Consider the following 26,496-nt stretch of genomic DNA (forward strand, 5'->3'; position numbering starts at 1 on the left):
GAACTTCAGGTGTGCTCTGGTATTCCAAGGTTATACTCCAAGATATTGAGACTGTAAGTTAACAAGTCTTAAGAGTCTTGACATAAAAGTCATAGGAGAAAAACAGAAATACCCGACTCATAGCAGTTGGAAAAATGGGAAGGGAAGCAAGGACAAAACAGTAATTCCATTTAGAACCCTAAAAAGAACTGAAAAGAAATCATGAAAAAGATGCGTGGGCACTGCTGCAAGTGAGCAGCAGCAGCAAAAGGAGGCAGAACAAGGCACGCCGGGAAGAAGGTCCTCCCTCTTCTATCTCCTCGAGTCCTCCCCTTACCCGAGAATTTGGGATGCTGCGGGGATCCGCGGAGCTCCGGCTGCCAAAATTGAAAGTATTTGTAAGTCTAGCCATGCTGATCGCAGTCTCAACCCTCCTGTTCCTGGTATTCTATGCGTCTGAACAGAAAACAAACGACTTTTATACGTTCAAAATAGTAAACATCAGGGGCAAATTAATCTCGCTGGAAAAATACCGAGGATCGGTAAGTTTGAATGAAGCCGCGACGTCCCTGCTCCTGCTGGCCTGTGTTACTAACCACGACCTCCAGTGCTTTGCATGCATGCCCTTCCAACACGAGTGAGCGGTGAAAAGCATTGGCTATCGCCCGATTTTTGTTTTAAAGTTGTTGGGTTTTTTTTTTAGTATAGCTGAAATAAAAGTTTGCACGAGCTAACCCTCTGGTGTGTGAGTTTGTTTCTTAACTTTTGGTAGCGGCTGTTAGATCTGCATACGTGGCATCTTTCTTCCTCTCCTAACGGGGGTTCTCTATACAAGAATGCCTATTTCTGGTTTTGGAAAGAAATGATATATAGCAGAATGCTTTTTACATGCATGCAGAGCATTTCAAAAAAGACCTTTTTTGATACTTTAAGGAGCTGGGAGAAAAAAAACCCCGTGCACAGTGCCATCAAGTGGGAAAAAGGTAAAAAAACAGATAAGCATTAGTTTGTGCGCATCTAGCAAATATGTCAAAAGCTGGTGTACCCTACTTTTCAAGAGTGTGTTGTACACGTAATACAGATATTGCAGAGGCAAAAGAAGTTTGTTGATCATATGGTACAATTATTTCCATCAGCCATTAAGAATCCTTAAAAAATGTTGCTTTTTCATGTAAACGTCTCTGTGAGACAGTGTTTAAGTTGGATGAATGCATTTGCCATGCCTGTGAACAGGTATATGACGCTCCAATCTGCAATGGTTTAGAAATCTCACTATAGTCCGAAAATCCCACTGAAGTATGCTAAGTGAACCAGGGTCAGGCCAGGAGTATCTAAGACCTTAATCCCCTGTGCACCAGGGCCTCCTCCTACAACCCCCAAGTGTCCACCATCATCACCCTTCTCTAGCCTCTAACCCCCCAAAGCATCCAGCAGTTTAATGCGTCTTCATTTTTTCAGGACTGTATGGAGTTACAACTCCTCAATTTTGACACTGTCTGACTCCTACTGATATTAGGCTTTAATTTGGCCTGGATCTAATGTACTGGGAAATATAACTTTAGATCCAGGATAAAGATGTATATATATATATAAGTGTAAAACGATACATTTACCATATATTATAATGTTTTTTTTTTTATTTTGAAGCTGGAGTCAGAGTTGGTACATTTTTACCATTGCTTTTGACTACAAATTTTTTGTTGTTGTAGACATGGTCTGAACCATAGGCAATGTTCTAGGGCAATCATGAGCCTTGAATCTGGCTATTGGGCATCTTAAATGACCATGACTTTCTTGCCCGTTTCCCCCCCCCCAGTTTTAGAATGCCACAAAGTATTGATCCTCTAGTAATAAGAAGTGCACACCACAGCAGGTTCAAAGGCAGTTTAATCTTTACTAGCCTTACAATACACATATTAAATATATACAGAACTTAACCCTCCATTGCCCCAGGTATAAAAAAACTTTGATTGCAAGCAGGGCTGGTCTTAGGGCGAGGCGACCGCATAGGGCCTCGCGCTCAAGGGGGCCCCGCGCAGCGCGCCTCCGCCCCGACCGCCTGAGTTACCTCGTCGGGTTACAGGCAGCGGTAGGCGGCAGCAGTGAAAAGCGTGCGAGCTGCTTGGCGCTTCAGGAGCCTTCCCTTCCCTCTCTCAGCTCTGGTCCCGCCCTCATGGAAACAGGAAATGAGGGCAGGACCAGAGCTGAGAGAGAGAAAGGAAGGCTCCTGAAGCGCCGAGCTCGCACGCTTTTCACTGCTGCTACCTGTCACTGCCTGTAACCCGACGAGGTAACTTTTAAAATTCAGAGGGAGGGGGACTGGAGCTCGGAGGGAGGCCTTGGAAGGAGGGGGGCCTTGGAACTGGGAGGGAGGGAGGGCCTCGGAGGGGGGATGGTCCTGGAGCTCGGAGGGAGGGGTGGCCGGCCCTGGAGCTGTGGGGGCGGAGCCAGGGTGGGGGCGGAGCTAGGGGCAGGGCTAGGATGGGGCCCCATCAAATTGGTCTGCACAGGGCCCCACACTTGCTAAGACCGGCCCTGATTGCGAGCCCACTAGGAACAGAGAAAGTACCTGCATATAATAAATTGAAACTGCGGTGGTTGTACCATAGAAAAGTGGTATATCAAATCCATGACCCTTTACAGTGGGTGAGTTCTCTTTACTTGCCCCCATGTAGGCATAAAAAAATGAAGCTTAATCCATAGGCCAGAGCACTGACAGGGACATGTGACCAGCTGGAGTAGAAACAGACCCAGAACTGAGGAGCACAGCACAGGCATAGAAAACCAGGAATCATGGCTAGCTAGAAACACAGGAGACAGATGATGAACACAGGAACCACAAGTATCACAATAAATGATCCAATGCTGGTCCAAACCAGAAGCAGGGCATATAAACCCCAAGGAGGTTGGATTAAGACAGGTGATGGCCTGACATCACAAGGCTGAAGCTGTCTCTCCCGTGCAGCCACCATATTGGTACACCCAAAACTATCAGCTGCTGCATCCATGTTGCTGTTCATTGTTTATCTCAGTTATATTTAGAAACATGCCAGCTTGTGCAGCATACATAGTAAATGACAGCAGATAAAGACCTTTATGGTCCATCCAGTCTGCCCAACAAGATAAACTCATTTTACATGGTATGTGATACTTTATATGTATACCCGAGTTTGATTTGTCCTTGCCATTCTCAGGGCACAGACCGTAGAAGTCTGCCCAGAACTGTTCTTGTACTAAGTTCTGAAGCTAACGTCAAAGCCCCTTAAAATTTACACTCAAGCCCATCCCTATCCAGTCACGATCAGGGCATAGACCGTAGAAGTCTGTTCAGCTCCCGTTTTGTTTCCCAATTACCAGCGTCGCCACCCAATCTCCGCTAAAATTCCAAGGAACCATTCCTTCTAAACATTGTGTTTATCCCACGCATGTTTGAATTCCATTACTGTTTTCGTCTCCACATATCCACCACCCTCTCTGTGAAAAAATACTTCCTGGCATTAGTCCTGAGTCTGCCCCCTTCAACCTCAATTCATGTCCTCTAGTTCTACCGCCTTCCTGTCTCCGAAAAAGGTTCATTTGCGGATTAATACCTTTCAAATATTTGAACGTCTGTATCACATCACCCCTGTTTCTCCTTTCCTCTAAGGTATACATGTTCAGGTCAGCAAGTCTCTCCTCGTACGGTTTGCAACGCATATCCCATACCATTTTTGTAGCTTTTCTTTGCACCTCTTCCAGTCTTTTTACATCTTTAGCAAGATACGGCCTCCAAAACTGAACACAATACTCCAAGTGGGGCCTCACCAACGACTTGTAGAGGGGCATCAACACCGCCTTTCTTCTGCTGTTTACGCCCCTCTCTACGCAGCCTAGCATCCTTCTGGCCACGGCCGTTGCCTTGTCGCATTGCTTCTTCACCTTTAGATCCTCCGACACCAACACCCCAAGGTCTCTCTCCTGAGTCGAGCTTACTAATCTCTCCTCTCCTATCCGGTATCTTTTTTTTTGTTTTTTTTTGCACCCATAGTTCATCACTCTACACTTCTTGGCATTACATTTTAACATAACCTTCTAAAGAAACCTTTCAAGCTTCATTCCATTTTTCTTTTTTTATGTTTTTTATATAATGCAGTTTTTGTGAAACAATGCAGAAATCACTTTCTAAGTAATGTGCAGTGCTCACAGTATTCACATGTTACTCCGGCTTAGACTGTGCTTGGTAATATCATGCTTGTCACATCCTTGCTCTGCAGCCCTCCCTACCTCCTTTCAATGTTCTCCTCTAATACTCTAAATTTATTTAGAGAATGTTGGTCACTTATCTTGGGGATATTGCTGTCTTCTGTGCTCTAGATGCTGTTCCCGCGCTGCCGGAGTAACTGCTTTGTGCAAATCAATAGTGTCCATGACCCATCTGTGGTTTATGTTTAAATCATTTTTATTGAACATAACAATAACAGAGTCGAAAGCATGTGTTTACAGATTTGCCAAGATACAACTTCAATTTTTCAACAATCTCACATACCTTGAGTTATTTCTTTTTATTGTTCCCATGCCTCCCTCCCCTATCTCCTGTGCAATATGAAAGCATTTTAATACTTCTACTTTTAAACTGTTTTATTGACGATTATCACAATACAGATTAACTTAGAACATTCATATAACATTGGACCCATCTGTGGTTTAAAAAAAACACCACTCTTCTCCCATTCATTCAATATTTTATGGTAGTTAAATTTTAACTGCCGGACCCTCGACCAGGCTTCTAAGGTTCGTAGATCCGATTTCATCGTTTCTACTCCCTCCAGGGTATCCACTCTATTGGCTATTTTCGTGTCATCCGAAAAAAGGCACACCTTTCCTTTCAACCCTTCAGCAATATCTCCCACAAATATATTAAACAGAATAGGCCCCAGCACCGACCCCTGAGGAACTCCACTGCTCACCTTCCTTTCCTCCGAGCGGATTCCGTTTACCACCACCCTCTGCCATCTGTCGGTCAACCAGTTTCTTATCCAGTTCACCACTTTCGGTCCTAAGTTCAACCCTTTCAGCTTATTCACGAGTCTTCTGTGGGGGACTGTATCAAAGGCTTTGCTGAAATCCAAGTAGATTACATCTAGTGCACGTCCTTCATCCAGTTCTTTAGTCACCCAGTCAAAAACGTCAATAAGATTCGTTTGACAGGATTTTCCTTTGGTAAAGCCATGTTGCCTCTGGTCCTGTAACCCGTCGGTTTCTAGAAAGTTAACTATCCTTTCTTTCAGCAGCGACTCCATTATTTTTCCTACCACCGACGTGAGACTTACCGGTCTTTAGTTTCCCACTTCTTCCGTCTCCACTTTTGTGAAGAGGGACCACATCCGCTCATCTCCAATCCCGCGGAACCTCTCCTGTCTGTAAAGATGTATTAAATAAATCTTTAAGAGGTCCCGCCAGGACCTCTCTGAGCTCCTTCAGTATCCTGGGATGTATCCCATCCGGCCCCATAGCTTTGTCCACCTTCAGATTCTCCAGCTGTTTATAAACTCTTTCTTCCGTAAACGGCGCAGTATCCACTCCATTCCCAGATGTTTCCTCAGCAGCCAACTGCAGTCCTTTTCCAGGATTTTCCTCCGTGAACACCAAAGAGAAATAATTGTTTAGCATGTTCACTTTATGTTCATCACTCTCCACATAGCCATTCTCATTATCTTTCAGTCTCGCAATTCCATTCCTATCTCTTCTCCTTTCTCCGATATATCTGAAAAAGGTCTTGTCACCTCTCTTTATATCTTTAGTCATTTTTTCTTCTGCTCGCGCTTTCACTAGCGGTATGTACATAGAGGAACTATCACAATGGAATAACCTTTAATCGGTTAAAGCAGGGGTGTGCTGGTAATTTTTTAACAACAGGCTCTTTCTCCGGACGTAGCCAGCTCTGCAGTTGGAAGGGCCAGGGGTGGCTGGGGGGGGGGGGGGGGGGGGGGGGAGCAACACTTGCCTCTCTCCTTCCTCCCTCCCTCCCTTCGTGCGGGCATGCTAGGCATACCTTTGCTGGCAGCCAATAAATGGACTGCCACCACTCCCAACGTCTTGCTCTGAGCAGCATGCTGGAACTTCTCTCACATGCTCGAGAAGTCCCAGCCTGCTGCCCAGAGCTGGAAACAAGGAGTGGGGAGCAGCAGCAGTCTATTTACTTGGCTGGCAGGGCTCAGCATCACCACCAGCAAAGTAAAAGAGAATTCAGCAACGGGCCCAAGCCCACATTTTGAGAGCCAGTTGTTAAAGTAGCCATGGAGGGCCCTACTTTAACAACCGGCTCCCAAATTTCTTAAAAACTTAACAACCGGCTCTTGCGAGCCTGTGAGAGCCTGCTCCAGCACACCACTGGGTTAAAGTAGTAATTTGTTCTAAATAAAAACTCCAAACAGCTCAAAATACTGCAGCAAGGTTCATATATAACATTGCTTGTTTTGAAAGTGCCTCCCCTTTATTAATCAAATTACACTGGCATCCCATCAAAGCAAGAATTACCTTCAAATTATGTACCTTTGTCTTTCAAATCCTAAATGGCACAGCTCCAGACTATATGGTACCATTAATAAACTTACCTCAAAGAAACACTAAATATGAGGCAAGAAATTATCTCAGACTACACCTCCCAAATTGCAAAAAAGTGATCTACAAAACTGTCCACTCTGCGGACTTCACTTACTTAGGAACAAAATGTTGGAACTCCTTACCACCCAGAATAAGAAATATACAGGAATATACTAGATTCCGCAAAATCCTCAAATTGTTCCTATTCAAACCCTCACAAAGAACAACAATATCTCAAACAATGAATTATTACCTGAATGTTATTACTCTATTTACCATTAACTTTCTCTTTGCTTCATGTACACTTTCTCATTCATAATAGATTTTCTAAATGTTAAACATCCATAGTTATCCCAGTATGTTTATGATATTATATTGTAAAATTGGATTCTTACAACAAATTACTTTCTTATGCATTATTCTTTGTTATGTATCCTATACTGTTTATTGCAAGCCCCATTGAACTCGAACTTGTTTGGGATAATGTAGGATATAAATGTCACAAATAAATAAATAAATCGTGATCATTGTGTCATTTGGAGAGCTGGTTATAAGGATACCCTAGCAGGCGTTTTTTTTGGTGCTGAGATTTTTTCATCACCAAAACAGACATCATGTTATGAGAATCAGGTGCTCAACATTCAGAGTTTTATTTTTAAGTACAAAGATTTTTTTTTAAACCTTAGGGCCTTTTTTGCTAAGCCACACTAGTGATTCCCAGCGTGGCAAATGAGAGGAAGGCCACTCAATTCCTATGGGTTTCCTGTCATTTGCTACACTGGAATTGCTAGTGTGGCTTAGTAAAAGAACCCTTTAATTAGGTTGAAACCTGGAAGCATTTAAAATCTTTTTTTTTCCTGTACTTAGATCAAAAGAGAAAGATGATATGTGGGAACATGCTTCTTTTATTTTGTGGAATGCAGTGGTATATTATAAAAATACACTCGATATTTTTTATTAGTACTATTTAAAAGAGAGGTATTGAATAATGAGGAAAGAGCTACTTTCATGCAGAAGTTCTGTTCAGAGTTGGTCTAAATGTGCCAACATTTTCTAGTTTTTTATACATATTTATTTCTTCTTAAAGTTTGCTTGGATGTAAATGGCATGCTTTATTGTTTTTTGTTTTTTTTAATTCTTTGTCTCCTGGCTGTGTGTTTGTATATAGATGAGTCCTGTTAAATTTATTTGCATGTTTATTTGCCTTTTTGATGTGTTGACATTGCAAAATTTGAAATGTTGAGGATCCAAGGCTCCATTGCAAACAGCAAAAATAACTGCTAGGAAATCCATTTTACAAACTGTACAGTCTTATAAAATGTCTTTGAAAGAGCCCAGACACGGCAAATCTGTGTTAGACTGAGTCCGTAAAACTGGATTTCAGCCATCTGCAAAATATTTGAAACTAACAGTCCATTGTCTCCTTCATTAGTAATTTTTAAATCCTGTTCTTCAGAGTTTGCTTTCTCTGTTCAAAATCATAGACTTTTTGATATTTTAATTACCATAGCACAGCGCATGATACTTACCAACTGAAAAGATTCATCGCTACTCAATGAACATTTTTGGTGGCAGTCTGTTTTGCTGTATCACAAACTTGAACTGGCTTCAGCGAGTTTCACAGGTTCAATAATTAAAACAAATATTTTATGGACTCCAGTTGCTTCTTACTTAACCTCTCTCTCTATTGAGACTGAATAGCTGATACTGAATGTCTATTCTAAAATTATTTTTGTATACTCCTCTGGCACACTCTCTTTTATATGTAATTAATCTGTTTACCATTCTCTTTATGGTTTTGTAAGATTAACATTATATTAAACCAATAAAATATCATGGAAAAAAAACTGGATTTCAGGGGTTTATAGTTTGCATTGACAGTTTGTTGATGTTCTATGACTTCCTGACTGGTAAACCTGAATATCAAATGAGATTTCTGTGTGCCTTTAAAGTCATATAAAAACCCCCATACCTCTATATACAATTTCAACAATTTTTATTTAGTGTAAAGCATAAATGTACTCTTAGATATAAAAAGATATTTAAGGAGGAAAAAAGACCTCAATGAGTCTGGAGCAAACTTGTACAATGACCTTTCTTTCTTCTAGCTGAACTCCTGGTTTCTATCGGTCAAAAAACCTCCCAATCATATGACGTACTTTAATTAATACTATCAAAATATTTTTCAGCTGTTGAATCTTCTCTAATGCTTTATCATTTACATTTTCTGCTTTATGTAAAAGCGACAGTATTCAGTAAAATCAGTCCAAGTTTCATATTAATATATTAATGCAGAAATTTCAGACTCAGCAGCAAAATATTATTTCCATTGCTGACATTTGCAAAAGCACTTATCTTGTATATCCCGACAGGGACCTCCGTTTCACAAGATCTTCTTCAGGGGATAAAGAAGTGCTAGTGCAGGAAGCAGAAACTGCGACTCTCGTTACTCTGCAATACTGTCTGCATGTGCTTAATCTGTGATGCCTTGAACAAACTATCTCATTACACTTAAATGCTGCACGTTATTCTTAGGGGAAAAGGAGGGGGGGTCTTTTGAGAAATACAAAAAGTAATTTTGTTGCTGTTTTGGAGCTGGGGCATGGGTTCATCTTCTTGCAATTTAGGGTTCTCTCTGACCCATTGTAATGTTCTCAACGCAGCAACTAGGTTTGTGAGCCCTTGGACCACTGCCGAGGAGCAGCAGCGGCAGGCAAATCACCCAAGCAAAAAGCAAGGTTGAGCATAACAGGCAGGAACCACAGGTAACTAGAAGAGACTTTTAATAGTAGGCAGCAAACAATCACATCCAGGCAAAGTCTCTAGGCAGGTCGCTAACAAAAGCAGTAATCAGGTCCAGGCAAAGTCTCTAGGCAGGCGGCAAACAAGGGTAATCCATAAACTAACCAGAGTCTTTAGGCAGGCAGAAATCAAGAGATGTCCAGGAACAGGCAGGGTCAAACACACAGGAAACTTTCAGAGCAGGAACTCGAACAAACCAACAGGAACTCATGGAAGACCTCTGATACCAAGGCGAAGCTAACAAGCCCATCAGCAGCTGACACTCAGCTGCAGCAATCACCAGCCAAGTAAGGTTGCTGTTCAAGGACAAACCAGCAGAGCAAGGCTGGCAACCTGGAAAATCCGGACCGGACTCTCTGAAGTCTGGAACATGGAAGACAGCAGAAAACAGTCCATAGCAGCCACCAGTTCTGGCCACCAGCGGGCGAGGAGAGCACCCACATGGAAAGCAGTCACAAACGTGACACCCATGCATGCCTGTTATAATTCCATGACCTTTTCTGGAGAACATTCCATCTTTTATAACCAGGGAGAAAAGAGAGATGGATCTTTTTGCTGAGGCCCTGTGAACAGTTATGTTTGACTACCTGTGAGCAGCTATATGGTCCTGATCGCCCCAGCACCCTTACACTTGTGCTTTGCTAGTACTCAAGGTTTGGTCTGATATTCAGCAGAAGATTTATCGACTGCTGAAGAAGGCATTCTTGCCGAAACACCTACCGTGTAGGGTCCTAATAAAATCTTGTTTGGAGCTCTAACTCCTATGTTTTAATTGGCTGGTCACTTGGACTTGGTTTTCTTCCACCTCTTGTTTGGTGCATGTTATTTTTAACCATCAACAGTGTATATGTGTTAGAAAATGCTGTAAGTTACTTACATAACCTTCGGAGCCAGAGTCGAAGGTTTGGTGTTCCGACCCCAGAGCCCTGGGTATAAGTGGGCGTGCTTAAATGCAGAACTTATGTAAGTAACTTACAGCATTTTCTAACACATATATATACTGTTGATGGATAAGAATAGAGATTTTTGTACTGTCCAAGTCCGGCTCTGAGTCTGACTCCTACTGATATTAGGAATTAAGGGCCCTGTTTACTAAGCTGCGCTAGAGGCGCGTTAGTGCTTTTAGTGCGCACTGTGTAGGTGCCTAAATATTCCTATGGGCGCCTACACAGCATGCCCTAATTTTGTGCTAAAAACGCTAGCGCACTTTAGTAAACAGGGCCCTAAATGCTTTTTTTTTCTTGCTCTAAATTACTGGGAAATACAGTGATACCTCAGTTTTCGTCGATAATCCGTCCGAAAACAATCGGCGAAATCCAAAACCGACGAAAACCGAGGCAATTATTTCCATATGAATCAACACTGGAAAGCAATGGAATTGTTTGGCTAGATGCGCGGGGTGATGCTCACACAATGAGAAACAACGCCACACTGAGCAGGAGAACGCGTGGGTTGCCCTTTGTTTTCGCAAAATTAGCAGCGAGGTCACGTGGGCACGCTGATGAAATCCGAGGCAACAGACGAAATCCGAGACAAAATTTTCAAAGAAAAAAATCGACAAAACCCGAAACCGACGATAACCGAAGTCAACGAAAACCGAGGTACTACTGTATAACTTTAGATCCAGGAGAAAGATTTGTATATAAGCATAAAATGATACATTTATTTATAATGTATTTTTTTATTTTGAAGCTGGAGTTGGTACATTTTTACCGACTGCAACGCACCCAAAATTGCTTCTGACTCCACAGCCCTGCTTATATCAGCCAAAAGTGGTGCAAGTAAATGAAGGCATGTTGATAGTGGATGCTTGGAATGCCCTCCCGCGGGAGGTGGTGGAAACGAAAACTGTAACGGAATTCAAACATGCGTGGGATAAACATAAAGGAATCCTGCTCAGAAGGAATGGATCCTAAGGAGCTTAGACGAGATTGGGTGGCAAAGCCGGTGGCGGGAGACCGAGATGGTGCTGGGCAGACTTATACGGTCTGTGCCAGAGCCGATGGTGGGAGGCGGGACTGATGGTTTGGAGGCGGAGATAGTGCTGGGCAGACTTATACGGTCTGTGCCCGGAAAAGGACAGGTACAAATCAAGGTAAGGTATACACAAAAAGTAGCACATGTGAGTTTATCTTCTTGGGCAGACTGGATGGACCACGCAGGTCTTTTTCTGCCGTCATCTACTATGTTATGTTACACGTATTCTTCTTCTTATTAGCATGTGTATAGCGCTACCAGACGCACGCAGCGCTGAACACCTGACACAAAGAGACAGTCCCTGCTCAAAAGAGCTTACAATCTAAATAATACAGACAGACAAGGCAGTTACGAGTGAGGGAAGTACTGGGTGAGAAGGAAGGAAGGAACAAGGGGAGGGCAAATGAGTAGAGGCTAGGAGCCAAAAGCATGAAGTGAAAAGGTGGGTTTTTAGCATGGATTTGAAAACAGGTAGAGATGGAGCTAGACGTATAGGTCCAGGAAGTCGATAGAATAGAATAGATTCACTAACCATGTGGTACCCAGTTGGGTACTTCTCTAAGGAGGGCACCAGAATGTGCATTAATCTCCAGAATACTGGCATATACGTTCATATGTGCATAAATGACGATTTTTCAGCTAGTACTACTACTACTATTTAGCATTTCTATAGCGCTACAAGCGTACGCAGCGCTGCACAAACATAGAAGAAAGACAGTCCCTGTTCAAAGAGCTTACAATCTAGTAGACAAAAAATAAAGCAAACAAATCAATTAATGTGTAAAGGAAAGAGGAGAGGAGGGTAGGTGGAGGCGAGTGGATACAAGTAGTTACGAGTCAAAAGCAATGTTAAAGAGGTGGGCTTTCAGTCTAGATTTAAAGATGGTCAAGGATGGGGCACACTATTCTGTAAAATGCTCCTAAACATGATGGTGTGAACTATGAAGTTGGGTGTGCACGTGTGCAGAGTCTAATGGAGGGTGCACAGGGCACACAGTTATGCATGTAAGTTATAGAATAGTGTAAGCCCCCTAGTGGTGGAGCGGGTAATTACAATAATTAAAGAAATAAATATATAGGAATGTTTCAGTTTCAAATAGGGTTCCTAAATAAACTCCACGCAACCAAGGTATTTGACAAGAAAAAATATTAAATATTTTATTAAATGGTAAAGTAAATAGAAACATTTGGATATGTTCCTAAATGTTGGTACCAACTGTTAAAGTTTGCTAGTATTAAATAAAAATAGTGCAAGGTGTTAAATACTTTGTGATAAGTTACAAAGGCAATAATAAGATGTTGAAAACTACAATTACAGTTACCAAGACCCCGATCCCACTTCTGCAATAACATAAAACATCCCAAACATGTACACCACCCCAATTATTGTACTCAGACCTGATATATATATATTTTTTTTCAATTTGTGTGCACACAATCATGTTACCGGTGTATCAAATCTTCGCTAGCATCGCTGCTGTCTTGCGTTGGGTACTTTGGTCTTCTCCACATCTACGTCTCCTCAGTTGGCGAGGTCAGCTCACCAGCTCAGGAACTCCAGGATATCTACTGCTGTGACTGAAAGAACTAAAAAAAAATGAAAATACTGACTCCCTGTGCTCGTTGTGTGTGTTAACCTCAATCAGTATTTTCTCTGGCAAGGGACCTTGTGGGCTAACTAAATTCAAACAAAAAGATAAGCAAGGGAAATTCCTATCTAGCCCTCCCAATACATGACCCCTTTTCTTTTCTTTTTGTTATACACCCTTTACTCAAACTGATGGACTGCTAAACTAAACCTCCTAGAGGCAGGCCCTTAACTGCAGGCACTCACAGGGCTCGAGGCTTAGGCTGGGCAGCTCCTTCCCCAGGGCAGGCTTGCTTAGGTGTGGACACTTGAACCAGCAGGCTTCTGTGCTGGATCCTCCTGAGGCAGACACTCACGCTGGCAGACACTCTAAAAATGGAGTCTGGGCACTCAATGCGGGGCGGGGGGGGGGGGGGTGTCTCTCTGTCTCTCCCTTTGTGGGGCTTCTTCCCTTTCTGGATAGGCTTCTTCTTTACAGGACAGGCAGTCACACGGCTGGCTTTCTCCTCTCTGGACAGGCCAGCACACACACGGAGGGATGCACTGGGTGGACTTCTCTGGGATTCAGGGCCCTTGGCACGCTGCTCTCTATTCAGCTCTGCACTGCTCCCAACGCGTCTCAGCTCCCCAGTGTGGTTCCTCTTCCTCCTCTGCTTCTCTCTCTGCCTGAAGAATGGCCTCTGTGACTACTGCTATAGCTCCTCTTCTTGGCCCCAGCTCGCCTGTTCCCCTGCAACTATGCTGCACCTGTGTGTGTTAAGCCTCTCTGTGCTTCAGTATGCTTTCTGCCTGTGTCTTGGTTTGTGTTCCTCTTGCCCTCTGGTGGCCAGAACCGGTGGCTGCCATAGACTTTCCAGACTTCCTTTCTGGTCCGGTCCAGTCCAGATATTCCAGCCCTCCAGACTTGGTTTGAAGTTTGGTAGCTAGCCTCACCCATAGCTGCCTCATGATTGCTGCAGCTGAGTTTCAGCTGCTATTGGGTTTATTACCACCTGGAAACCTTCTGAGTTTGCCTTTGCATCGTCTAAGGTCCCTGGTTTGTTGGTGCTTTGTTGCACTTCTACCTAGTCTGGTTTCTTGTATTGTTCCTTGTCTGATTCTAGTTAGTCTGTGTGTAGTTTAGCTTAAGTTTATTTGCTTATTTCCCTAGTCTTGTTTCTGGTCTGTATTTCTTGTCTAATTTCTGTTTATCTGTGTCTCTTGCTTAGTGGCTGCTCTGCAGCTTTCAGTCCTGTCGCTTGTCTGTCAGTATTTGTACCCTGTTTTAGTGGCTGCTCTGCAGCTTTCAGTCCTGTCTCTTTTCTGTCAGTATTTGTACCCTGTTTCAGTGGCTGCGTGGCAGCTTTCAGTTCCTGTCCTTTAGCTTGTCCATTTCCCTGCTTTGTGTAGTATTGTCTGTCTGTGAGTCCTAGCCCAGTTTCCTGCCTTGCTGCCCATGTATATTCCTTTCCCCTCTGACCCTCAGTCCCTGTTCAGCCTAGTTGGTATCCAGTGCCTGCTCTGTCCGGTAAGTCCTGCCGGCCGCCTGCACACAGGGGCTCAACTCCTGGGGAAGGGCGGTCAAGCGCAGGTGAAGTCTAGCTGTTTCTGTAAGAGTTCTGCCTTGTCTCTGGTGTGGGGTGGTTTTGCCTGCCACTGCCGCTCCTCGGCAGTGGCCCAAGGGCTCATGAACCTAGTTTCTGTCTTGAAAGCCTGACATCCCCCCACAGTTACAAACTCGTAAAATTTAAACACACCTCTAGCATCTATGGGCACCTGAGCTCTTAGTTTTATAACAGTGCTGGAGCATTTTAAACACTTTAAACCTTTTAACTAAAAGGTGTCAGTGCTGTTTCTGGGCTGCCCTGAGACCTTTGTACCTCCTTGTCCTCTGTAAGATGCCCCCCTCTCAGGGAAAGGGGGGGGGGACAAGGTAAAGACTTCTTTTTTTTTTTTCTATATTTACAATAGTATAATTTATGTGGGTTTTTTTAGCTGGCTAAGTGTGAACATTAATACCAGCTCTATGCCTCGTGTAAAGGCCAACCGAATTTTGGTTTTGGCTTTGGTGCTGAAACTGGTCTGACCCCGACCAAAATCGCCACCCTCTCACCACCCCTAGGCACTCCACAACCTACCTTAGAAGCCCTGATGGGTCTAGTGGCCTAACTGGGGAAGTAGTGATCCCCAGTTGCTCCTGCCCTGTTGTCTCCACTGTCAAAATGGCTGCCGAGACCATCAGCTACTTGACCACCAGGGTTAAAGGTAGGCCTGGAGGGGGGCTCATGGGTGGGTCTACGAGGGGGAATCTGTCCAATCACATGGGGGAGAGGGTACTATTGAGGGGTCGGTGTCAGGCCAGTTTGGGTTTTGGCCAAAACTGAGTGGCAAATTTCGGCCAGAGATTTGTTTTTGGCTGAAACACAAAAGCCTAGTTTCAGTCAACCTCTAGCCTGTCTTTCAGAATCAATCATCAACAACAAAGTCTCTAGTAGTCAAGAGTTTCACTGCAAGACAGCACTTGGTAGAGCTGCAATGAAAGGTTTGGAGAAGATTTTCAAGTGATGTGATGTTTCCTTACCAATAAAGATTCAAATTATACAGACAATAGTTTTTTTCTGTTACACTGTATGGATGCAAAAGATGGACCACGAAAAAGCAGCATTGAGGCATTTGAGTTGTATAGCTGGAGATGACTCTTACGAATGACATGGACAGCCAAGAAATTGTCCAAACAATTAACAAAAAAAAAATCTCCCACCAAATAACAAAAAACTGCAAGAGAAAATCACGTGGAGGAAAAAGCCTCAGCGTGTCTGACCCGTATTGTAAGCTGTGGTCTAACGGGCAACTACAATTTTAATCATCGGCAATTTTTTGTTATTTGATGGGAGAGTTTTTTGTTAATTGTTTGGATTATTTTATACTCCACCCCTTCCACATTTAGTCAGGCAAGAAATTGAACAGATGGGTTCTTTACCAAATAAAACAGGAATTCTCACTAGAAGCTCAAATGACCAGATTGAAACTATTCTATTTTGGCCATATTATGTGATGGTCAGAGTCTCTAGAAAAAGCAATTATGCTCAGAAAGGTTGAAGAAAAAGACCAGCAATAAGATTAATTTACATAAGCACAATGATGAATATTTTATTAAAACGCCTCCGTACATAAATAGAAGACAGGACATTCTGAAGAAAGTCAAAATATATGGTCGCCTGGAGTTGGCTTTGACTTGATAGTAATTAATCAATTATTTTTCTGGAACCCCCCAGTCTGATGTGGCCCATTTTCAAACTCAGCGTGTCTGTTAACTGTTTTTTTTTCCACTATGCCAAATTTAGTCTTGCACTGTTACATTTTCAGAGAGTTATTTTGCTCCCAGGTAGCCAGACAGACAGGCATTTTCAACCCCTTATGTACAATTTATTTCCAACATCCATTGGGTTGGTTTGAATTAGGACAAGTTTGAACCTTGTGGACAGCAGCACTGGGGTTGAAGCCTTAAATATTTCTGGTACTGCTCACAGGGTCCAAACTTGTGCTAATGTTTAAGTACATAAGTATTGCCATACTGGGAAAGACCAAAGGTCCATCGAGCCCAGCATCCTGTTTCCAACAGTGGCCAATCCAGGTCACAAATACCCGGCAAGATCCCAAAAATGTACAAAACATTTTATACTGCTTATCCCAGAAATAGTGGATTTTCCCCAAGTCCATTTAATAACGGTCTATGGACTTTTCCTTTAGGAAGCCGTCCAAACCTTTTTAAAACTCCGCTAAGCTAACCGCCTTTACCACATTCTCTGGCAACGAATTCCAGAGTTTAATTACACGTTCAGTGAAGAAAAATTTTATCCACTTCGTTTTAAATTTACTACATTGTAGCTTCATCGCATGCCCCCTAGTCCTAGTATTTTTGGAAAGCGCGAACAGACGCTCCACATCTACCCGTTCAACTCCACTCATTATTTTATAGACCTCTATCATATCTCCCCTCAGCCACCTTTTCTCCAAGCCTTTACTGAGAGAGAAATGCAACTGTGTGCAACAGGGCAGGAAGTCTTGTAATTCACAGCTGATAAGCAAATTCCTCAGCTTTCACTCTTCTCTTTAGTTCCCTTTCTTTGACAACTTCTTGTAAATGGAAAGTGTTGATATTTGCCTTCAGCCATGGTGTGACAGTAAATAATCTGCAAACAGAAGAAACAGAAAACTTTCTGCAGAATTGGATTCAAGAAAGTTATTGGTGCAACAATTAAAGATTGTGTCACTAAAGAAATATATAAAGTGGTAAAAACAAAAACAAAAAGCACAAAAAAGAAACAACAAAAACAATTACAGGTATAGATCATGTTCAGACTTTTCTCTGGTAATGCACTATCTTGTAATCTTTTCTATGGTGCTAGTAGACTTAGAGGGGCATAATTGAACAAAAATGTCTATCTCCATGGGCGTTTATCTCAGAGAACGGGTCCGTGAAGGGGCGGACCGAACCGTATTTTCGAAAAAAATAGATGTCCATGTTTTATTCGACAATTTGTGAGCTGGGTGTTTTTGTTTTTCAGTGATAATGGAAAATGAAAGCGCCCAGCTCAAAAACGAATAAATACAAGGCATTTGTTCGTGGGAGGGGCCAGAAGTTGTAGTGCACTGGTCCCCCTCACATGCCAGGACACCAACCGGGCACCCTAGGGGGCACTTTTACAAAAACAAAAAAAAGGTAAAAGAGCTCCCAGGTGCATAGCACCCTTCCCTTGTGTGTTGAGCCCCCCAAATCCCCCTCAAAACCCACCGCCCACTAGTCTACACCATTACTATAGCCCTAAGGGGTGAAGGGGGGCACCTACATGTGGGTACAGTGGGTTTGGGGGGCGGTTTGGAGGGCTCCCATTTACCAGCACAAGTTTAACAGGTGGGGGGGGGATGGGCCTGGGTCCACCTGCCTGAAGTCCACTGCACCCCCTAATAACTGCTCCAGTGACCTGCATACTGCTGCCAGGGAGGTGGGTATGACATTTGAGGGTGAAAATAAAAAGTTGTGAAACGGCATATTTTGTGGTGGGAGGGGGTTTGTGACCACTGGGGAAGTCAGAGGAGGTCATCCCCGATTCCCTCCAGTGGTAATCTGGTCATTTAGGGCACTTTTTGTGGCCTTATTCGTGGAAAAACAGGGTCCAGGAAAAGTGCCCTAAATTCTCGCTAAAAACGCATATTTTTATTCCATTATCGGCGAAAGGCGCCCATCTCTGATCGCCCGATAACCACACCCCAGTTCCACCTTCACCACACCTTTGACACGCCCCCATCAACTTTGTCCGCATCCGCGACGGAGTGCAGTTGAAAACGTCCAAATTCGGCTTTCGATTATACCGCTTTATTCGTTTTTGTGAGATAAACGTCTATCTCCCGATTTGGGTCGCAATATAGGCGTTTTTCTTTTTCAATTATAAGCTGGTTAACGTGTTTCTAGCTTGATTACAAGTTATGAACCCCCTGATATTTACAAAAAGACAAATAAGTGGACATAGTTTTTTTTTTTTTTATATTTCTCTTTATTAATTTTTAACAATCATAATAACTCTTATGAGTGTTTACACAAATAAGTAATACAATTAAAAATAAAAGATAAATTCAAATCTAAGGTTTCATTTTTATCGTCCACAATACTCTTAAAGAAACGATCCAAGAAAAAGAAATTAAACAGAGGTAAAACTAATTAAAGAAAACATCTTGTCCCAAGTGGTCACTCCAAGCTGTCATACAGTATTACTTATGTGACTATGTTACCACATTAACCTCCTCTCTACTTATCAGGAAATCCTCTAACTGACTGGGTTCAAAGAACTGGTAAGATTTAGACTGGTGCAATACTCTACATATACAGGAAAATCTTAACAGGAAATTAGCACCTATTGCAAGCACCCTAGGGCGCAGAGTTAAAAATATCTTATGCCTCTTTTGTGTATCCCTTGATAAATCCGGGTACACTCGTATCTTTGAACCCAAAAACAAAGAATCTAGATGTCTAAGGGAAAGTCTGAGCACTGCGTCTCTATCTAATTCCAGTGCAAAGGTAGTTAACAAGGTTGTTCTTTGAGTTATCACCTCAAGTGAGGATTCAAGAAAAGTAGTGAGATTCATTGCCTCCTCTTTCTGGGCTTGCAAGTTTTCCTTTACATCTTTAGTGTTTGTTTGCAAATAAAAAGCCCGGGTTATTGGAGGCAATGAATTCTCAGACATACCTAATATCTCAATAAGGTATTTCCTAACCATTTGCAATGGAGTAACAAGCGGTGATTTGGGAAAATTTATGAAACGTAAGTTCAATCTTTTAGAATGGTTTTCTAAATACTCCAATCGCCTTGAAGTAAAGTTCTTATCCTTTAGAAAAACTTGTCCCATAAGCTCAACTTTCTCAGTTCTTTCAGTCAGAGCTTTAACTTCAATGGTATGGAGATCATTAGTTTGCAATTGTGCCAACGCAGTCTCAGCCAAAATCTTAATTGTCTCAGTATTTTTTTTAACCAAAGTTTGTAGTGAGGAGTGCATGTTGGAGGTTAAGTCCCACAGTGACTCTAGGGTCACTACAGCTGGTTTTTCCGTTTGTCCCGTTAGAAAATCCGGGAGGGGAGCTCTAACCACCTGGTCCAAGGTACTCACTGTTTTAGATCTTACTACAGGGCTGGAATTAAAAGCTGGTTCACCCAGGCTGTTAGCGTCCAGTTTTCCTTCTGTCTCCAGCAAGTTCCCTCTCCGTTCACTCCATTCTCCTCCTGGGAGTAGTGTGGCAGGACTTGATGGAGTACTTCCTTGTCCGGGTTGCGGGGGAGCCGCACGTTCGACGGGGCTCAGGGAAGCCCCGTCTATACTGTTGGCTAGCGTCAACGCGCTAGCTCCGGCAGCAGGAGTTGACACCATCTCGGGACCCGACGCAATTCCATACCGTTCCAGCGTTGCTTGCTGAAGTTGGGGGGTTTTGCCAGGGGTAGAGGGAACCTCCCTGACTCTGCCTCTCCGTTTGCCCATCGCTGACGACCGGCAAAACACCTCCCTCAGCGTCTAACGGAGGTAGGTTGTAGCGCGTCTGGTGATTGAATTCACGACGTCGCCATCTTGGATCTCCAGTGGACATAGTTTTAATTTCAAGGGGCAATAGATTCCAGATCTGAACTGCCTGATATATAAAAGAAAATTGGAAAGAGTTTCCATATTTAATCCCTACACAGAATGAAAATAAAGAAGGGCCCCTTAATCTTTTATCAGGATAGTTTTCATCCCTTAAAGACAGAGGCTCCTCATATCATACAAAAACTACCATCTTTATCATACAAACTTTCTCATGCTGGAGAATCTCAGCCTGAGTACCTGGTCTCCCCAGATCATATTTCTAAGTATTAAAACCGGGTTCTGATTCATAGAAAAAGAGAAAAAAAGCATTCTCCAAACAGAATACACTGTTGGTAATGTCCTGACCTGGCACACCAGGGGGCGCTCTTGCTTTACAATCCATGGGAGCTGGGACGAGAGAAAAAACAATGGAAAAGCTAGAGAAACAGGTTTATGGGCTGATTCAGAAATGACTCTTTTTTTTTTCTTTACTACAAGCCAATGGGGCAAAGCTTATAGGAAGTCAGGCCCTTATCTACTATAATAAAACTCACCCTCAACGTTCTGAGGACACTGACGTCAGTGAAGCCAAGCCACTGACTTCAGTTCCTTCAGGTTCGAAGGTTCGTGGTGGTGAAGCCACCGGGCCCCGCCCTCGCATCAAAAGTCATGACATCGAGGGCGGAGCAAACGAGGGTGAGTTTTATTACTGTACCTGTGCTCCGCCCTCGCATCAAAACGCGATGACGTCGAGGGCGGTCCAGGAAAATCGCCACCCACACAGAGCTACAACGCTAACAACAGCGGCGGCGCACGAACCAGCTACAACCGCGATGAGCCACGGGGCGGCCCAGGAAAATCGCCACTGTTCTCTGTATGTGACTCACCCCCCCCCCCCCCCCCCAAAAAAAGCTAGCGCCCGTTTCATTGCTCTGAGAAACGGGCCTTCTTTCCTAGTTAATGAATAGAAGTTTGCCATGCAACTTCGAGGAAGAAAGTGAGGCACCAAATACGTGGTGCCTAAAGCAGTGTTTTCCGTACCTGTTCTGCCGACCTCACAGCAAGTTGGATTTTCAAGTTATCCACAATGAATATGTATGAGATGAATTTGTCCATATGGGTCTTGAAGGCATTGCAGCCAGTGATAACAGGATATTTCACTGGACACATGCTGGGGTTTGCTGAGAGGGTGGGGTAGACTTTCGGCAGGTGGGGTTCAAATTATACTATATAGACTTCCAGGAGTGGCTGGGGAATAAACCACCATCACTGCAATACTGGCGAACTCAAATGCTCATGCTTTTACGTACAGAACATTTGGAAGTGCGGAACCAGCCTCAGCTGAGGAAACAATTTGAATGCAGATGGGCACCCTTTTGGGACACTTTGACCCCAACAGCCCGGAGCCAGATACTGAACCTATAATCCTAGATGCTGCTGCTCACGCTGCCTCTGCTTGTTATTGGACATAGAAGGGGAGGAAGGGGGATAAGGAATGGGGAGAGGTAGGGGAGTAGTCTGGGGGGGGGGGGAATAAAAAGATAAAATACAAATATGATGGTATGTCAACAGTCATTGTGGAAACAATTATGCAATGTGAAATGTAACAGCTGATTGTGTGAACTTTAATAAAAATGATTGAAACATACTATATAGACTTCTTCCTAGTTAGGGGATTCAGGAAAAGAAAATGTATGCAGGGTTATTAGTGGCCTCACCCAAATGTGCAAAATGAACCCTGACTAAAATGTAAAAAAATAGTTGGTCAGTTGTAGCCTAGTGGCAGAGTTATTAAAAATAAACCAAAACAAGAGCAAATGAAAAGGAAAAAGATGCCGACAGCAGCTAAGCAGTGAGACGGGGGTCCCTGAGGGCTTCAGGTTGCCTGCCTGGTCTAAGGTATCCCCTAGCAGGTTGGAGTAGTTCAGCGTGTAAGGGGGTTTTAGAAGGAAGGAGTATTATAAAAGACACATTGAGGGGCATAATCGAACGAAAACGTCTATCTCCATGGGCGTTTATCTCCGAGAACGGGTCCGTGAAGGGGCGGACCGAACCGTATTTTCGCAAAAAATAGACGTCCATGTTTTATCCGACAGTTTGTGAGCTGGGCGTTTTTGTTTTTCAGTGATAATGGAAAATGAAAGCGCCCAGCTCAAAAACAAATAAATCCAAGGCATTTGTTCGTGGGAGGGGCCAGGATTCGTAGTGCACTGGTCCCCCTCACATGCCAGGACACCAACCGGGCACCCTAGGGGGCACTTTTACAAAAACAAAAAACAAGGTAAAAGAGCTCCCAGGTGCATAGCACCCTTCCCTTGTGTGTTGAGCCCCCCAAATCTCCCTCAAAACCCACTGCCCACAAGTCTACACCATTACTATAGCCCTAAGGGGGGCACCTACATGTGGGTACAGTGGGTTTGGGGGGGTTGGACGACTAATAAGCATTAAGCAGCACAATTGTAACAGGTAGGGGCGGGGATGGGCCTGGGTCCACCTGCCTGAAGTCCACTGCACCCCCTAACAACTGCTCCAGGGACCTGCATACTGCTGCCAGGGAGGTGGGTATGACATTTGAGGGTGAAAATAAAAAGTTGTGAAACATCATTTTTTTGTGGTGGGAGGGGGTTAGTGACCACTGGGGGAGTCAGGGGAGGTCATCCCCGATTCCCTCTGGTGGTAATCTGGTCATTTAGGGCACTTTTTGGGGCCTTATTCGTGAAAAAACAGGGTCCAGGAAAAGTGCCCTAAATTCTAGCTACAAACGCATACTTTTTTTCCATTATCGGCGAAAGGCGCCCATCTCTGTTCGGGTGATAACCACGCCCCAGTCCCACCTTCGCCACGCCTCTGACACACCCTCATCAACTTTGTACGCTTCTGCGATGGAGTGCAGTTGAAAACTTCCAAGTTCGGCTTTCGATTATACAGTGTTATTCGTTTTTGTGAGATAAACGTCCATCTTTCGATTTAGGTAGGAACTTGGGCGTTTTTCTCGTTCAATTATAAGCAGGATTGCATGCAGGTGAATGAAAGAAAAGCGCTATCCATGACTCCTGAGGCAGGCATCCTGCATGCCGTGTCGAGTCTTTTTACATGTTTGAAGAATAACATGGATTGGTTGAACCACTGGCTTGTCTAGCTTCATTTCCCACTTCTGCATTCCTAGGGTTACCATATTTTGTCCCCCCCCCCCCTTTCATGCACTGCCCGTCCCCTTTTACATCCCGCCCCACCCATTTCACGCCCTCGCTCCGCCCCTGTCACATTTTCCCCTCCCCCCTGTCACACACCCCGTCACTTCCCCTCCCTGTCACCCCCCTCCCCTTACCTTACTACTGCCCTGGTGGTCTAGTGACCTCTTCGGGGCTGGAAAGAAGGTGGGTCATGAGCATTCCATGAAGTTGTGTGTGTGTTTTTGAGTATTGAGATTCTGTTTCCAATTTGGGCGCTGGGATTTACACCAGGTTTCAGCAGGCTTAATTAAGTCTGGTGCCCAGATTTGGGGGCCGGAACTGGTACTAAACGCTATGCATAAGGACATTAGCACTGCCATGCTGGGTCAGACCGAAGGTTTGCTCTATTTTCCACAATGGTATTTTTAAACAACATCCACACCTGATTTAGTTTCAAACATTTTTATTGAGTATACTCCAAAATAATACAACACTTAATCCAATTGTACAACATTTCCTATAATAATGCTATCAACATTGTAATAACATGGACTGAATTATCAACAATTCTTTCCCCCCCCTCCCTACCCCCCCTTTTCCATTCCCTTACCATAACATTCTGATGGTTCGACGATTTTATTACAACCCCTTATCATCAATCATACCTTAGTCTCAATCTTATTGGCCAAGTCTTATGCTTCTCCCCTTCTCCCCCCCCAGCCCCCCCTGTTGCATGGCTCAACCTTATCTCAACCTATCTTCTCCATTTCCCCATGGCAACCCATTAAGCACTTGGCTTCTTGCTTTCGGTGAAATCATATTTATGTATTGTCCCCACACCGTCAAAAACCGCACTTGTCATTTTGGTGTCACTCTCGCCCCTCTCGCTTCCCATAACATCAATTGGTGCATCTTATTTCGCCAGTACCAATAAGAAGAGGGGGTGTCCAATATCCAGTGATTCATAATACATTTTTTCCCCACTATACAAGATTTGCTCAGGAACACTCTTTCTCCTTGGGTCCCTACATCCCATTGTTCAGGCACACTCAGCAACATTCTTTCAAACGTAATTAGAACTTGGGAGCCTGTGACCTCCCTTACAAATTGGCCTATTCTCCCCCAGAATGCCTTTATGGTCTTACATTGCCATATACAGTGTGTTAGATTAGCACCGCCCTGCCCACACCTGATTTAAAGCCCTAACCTTTTCAGCCGACCCTTTCAGTTTCTTTTTAACCATTTTCCTCATTTTGCCATAGTCACCCATTCGAAAATTAAAAGCTGCAACAGTAGATTACCTTAGTGACTTCATTCCAGATATCAGCTCAAATTTGATCATATTATGATCACTGTTTCCCATCAGATCCAACACCGTTGCCTCTCGTATTATGCCCCGCATTACACTAAGGATTAGATCCAAAATAGCTCCCCCTCTCGTTGGTTCCTGGACCAGTTGCTCCAAGAAGCAGTCATTTATTTCATCTAGAAATTTTATGTCCCTGGCACTCCTTGATGTAACATTTATCCAGTCAATATTAGGATAATTGAAATCACCCATTATTATAATGTTGCCCAATGTGCCAGCTTTCCTAATTTCTGTAAACATATTTTCATCTGTTTGTTCGTTCTATCCTGGCAGATGGTAGTACAGCCCTACCAGTATACTCCTTCCCTTCACATATGGAATTTCTATCCTTTTTCCACGCTGCTATCTGTTTCATGTTAAATGTTTAATTTCTTTGACCCAATTCCCTTTTTAACATATAGTGCAACCCCCCCTCCAATTTGATCCACTCTATCATTGCGATATAAATTTCTCATACAACAATAGAGCTTCCCTTAAAACCTGTTATTGTCCAGCTGTTCAAGTTTTCCATTTGTCTCCACACAAGCTCTGGATCAATTCTAGGTGTTCTGGAATCTCATATTTGGCTATGCTGGTGCGTCTCACTTTGAAATCTCTGATGCATATTCTCCTCTGGCTCCGTTTCTTTTGCTTTCCTAAGGGAATGAACACTATGGCGGTCATTTTAGAAGAGCTGTTTGTGATTTGGCCAGGCATAAACCAGCAATTAGATGTCTACGTCATATACATGTCTAAATTCCAATTTTAGAAAGCTAGGGTATACACGTTCAGATCATGAATATGTGTAGGGTTACCAGGCTACTATCAGTAGCCACAGGATTAGAGCAATTTTACCAGGTCCAAGTGACATTTCTCAGTCCAAGGAAGAAACTCCAACACAGCCTTTACTGAAAAGTTTTCCATCAACAAAATATTCAGTCTTCTAGCCACTTTACTGCAATGGAATTTATGGGGGATGGAAGGAACAGACCTTAAAGGAGCTTCAGACCGCTCAGAACACGGCAGCTAGGCTTATATTTGGAAAAACACGATATGAAAGCGCAAAACCCCTATGCGAAAAACTACACTGTCTCCAAATCAAAGAACGCATTGCCTTCAAAAATCTGCACCCTGGTTCACAAAATTATCTACGGTGAAGCCCGTGGATACATGACAGACTTGATCGACTTACCAATTAGAAACACATCAGAATCAACACGAACATATCTAAATCTGCACTACCCAAGCTGCAAAGGCCTCAAATACAAATCAACCTACGCATCCAGCTTTTCCTACATAAGCACACAACTGTGGAACGCATTACCGAAAGCCTTGAAAATGACGCACGACCACCTAAACGTCCGGAAATCACTAAAAACTAACCTATTCCAAAAGGCATACCCTGCCGAGCCAACCTAAATGCCTGACCTCTGCGACACAACAAAACTAAAGTACGTAATGGACATAACTCAACTCTTCCGTTGTATGATTCCCTAATTGTGGCTATACCAAACAATCTTTATCCTACCACACCACCACTTTGTATTTGTTCTCACCGGAGCCGGCAAACACCTCTCCAGTACTATGTAAGCCACATTGAGCCTACAATATGTGGGAAAATGTGGGATACAAATGTAACAAATAAATACATAAAAATATGGCTCCAGAAAAAGGAGGACAGATTGAGCCAGTCTGGGTTTTACTTCCATTGCTTTCAATGGAAGCAAAACCCGGACTGGATCAATGTGTCCTCCTTTTTCTGGAGCCATATGGTAACCCTAAATATGTGCATTTTGAAAGGGGGTGTGGTCTGAGTATGTTTTGGGTGGGACTAGGGTGGAATGAAAAAAATACATATGCATTCCCCATTTCAGAAGGGGAATGCATGCTTATGTTCCCCAAAATCAACGTCAAGATTTACACCTGCTCCTGGGTACATCCAGGTTATACCAAGTTGC

The 26,496-nt window shown here is 43.5% G+C and overlaps 1 protein-coding gene across 1 annotated transcript in view; it reads left to right on the forward strand.

Moving 5' to 3' along the window:
• Window positions 1-304: 304 nt before the first annotated feature.
• The window catches only part of GPX7 (glutathione peroxidase 7), a 49,833-nt gene continuing 23,641 nt past the window's right edge, over window positions 305-26,496 (forward strand). The window contains exon 1 of the mRNA XM_030206044.1: window positions 305-521. Coding sequence (XP_030061904.1) covers window positions 330-521 — 192 coding nt within the window. The 5' untranslated portion in view covers window positions 305-329. The remainder of the gene's footprint in view (window positions 522-26,496) is intronic.

This window comes from Microcaecilia unicolor, chromosome 6 (genome assembly GCF_901765095.1).
Source record: "Microcaecilia unicolor chromosome 6, aMicUni1.1, whole genome shotgun sequence".
Lineage (NCBI taxonomy): Eukaryota > Metazoa > Chordata > Amphibia > Gymnophiona > Siphonopidae > Microcaecilia > Microcaecilia unicolor.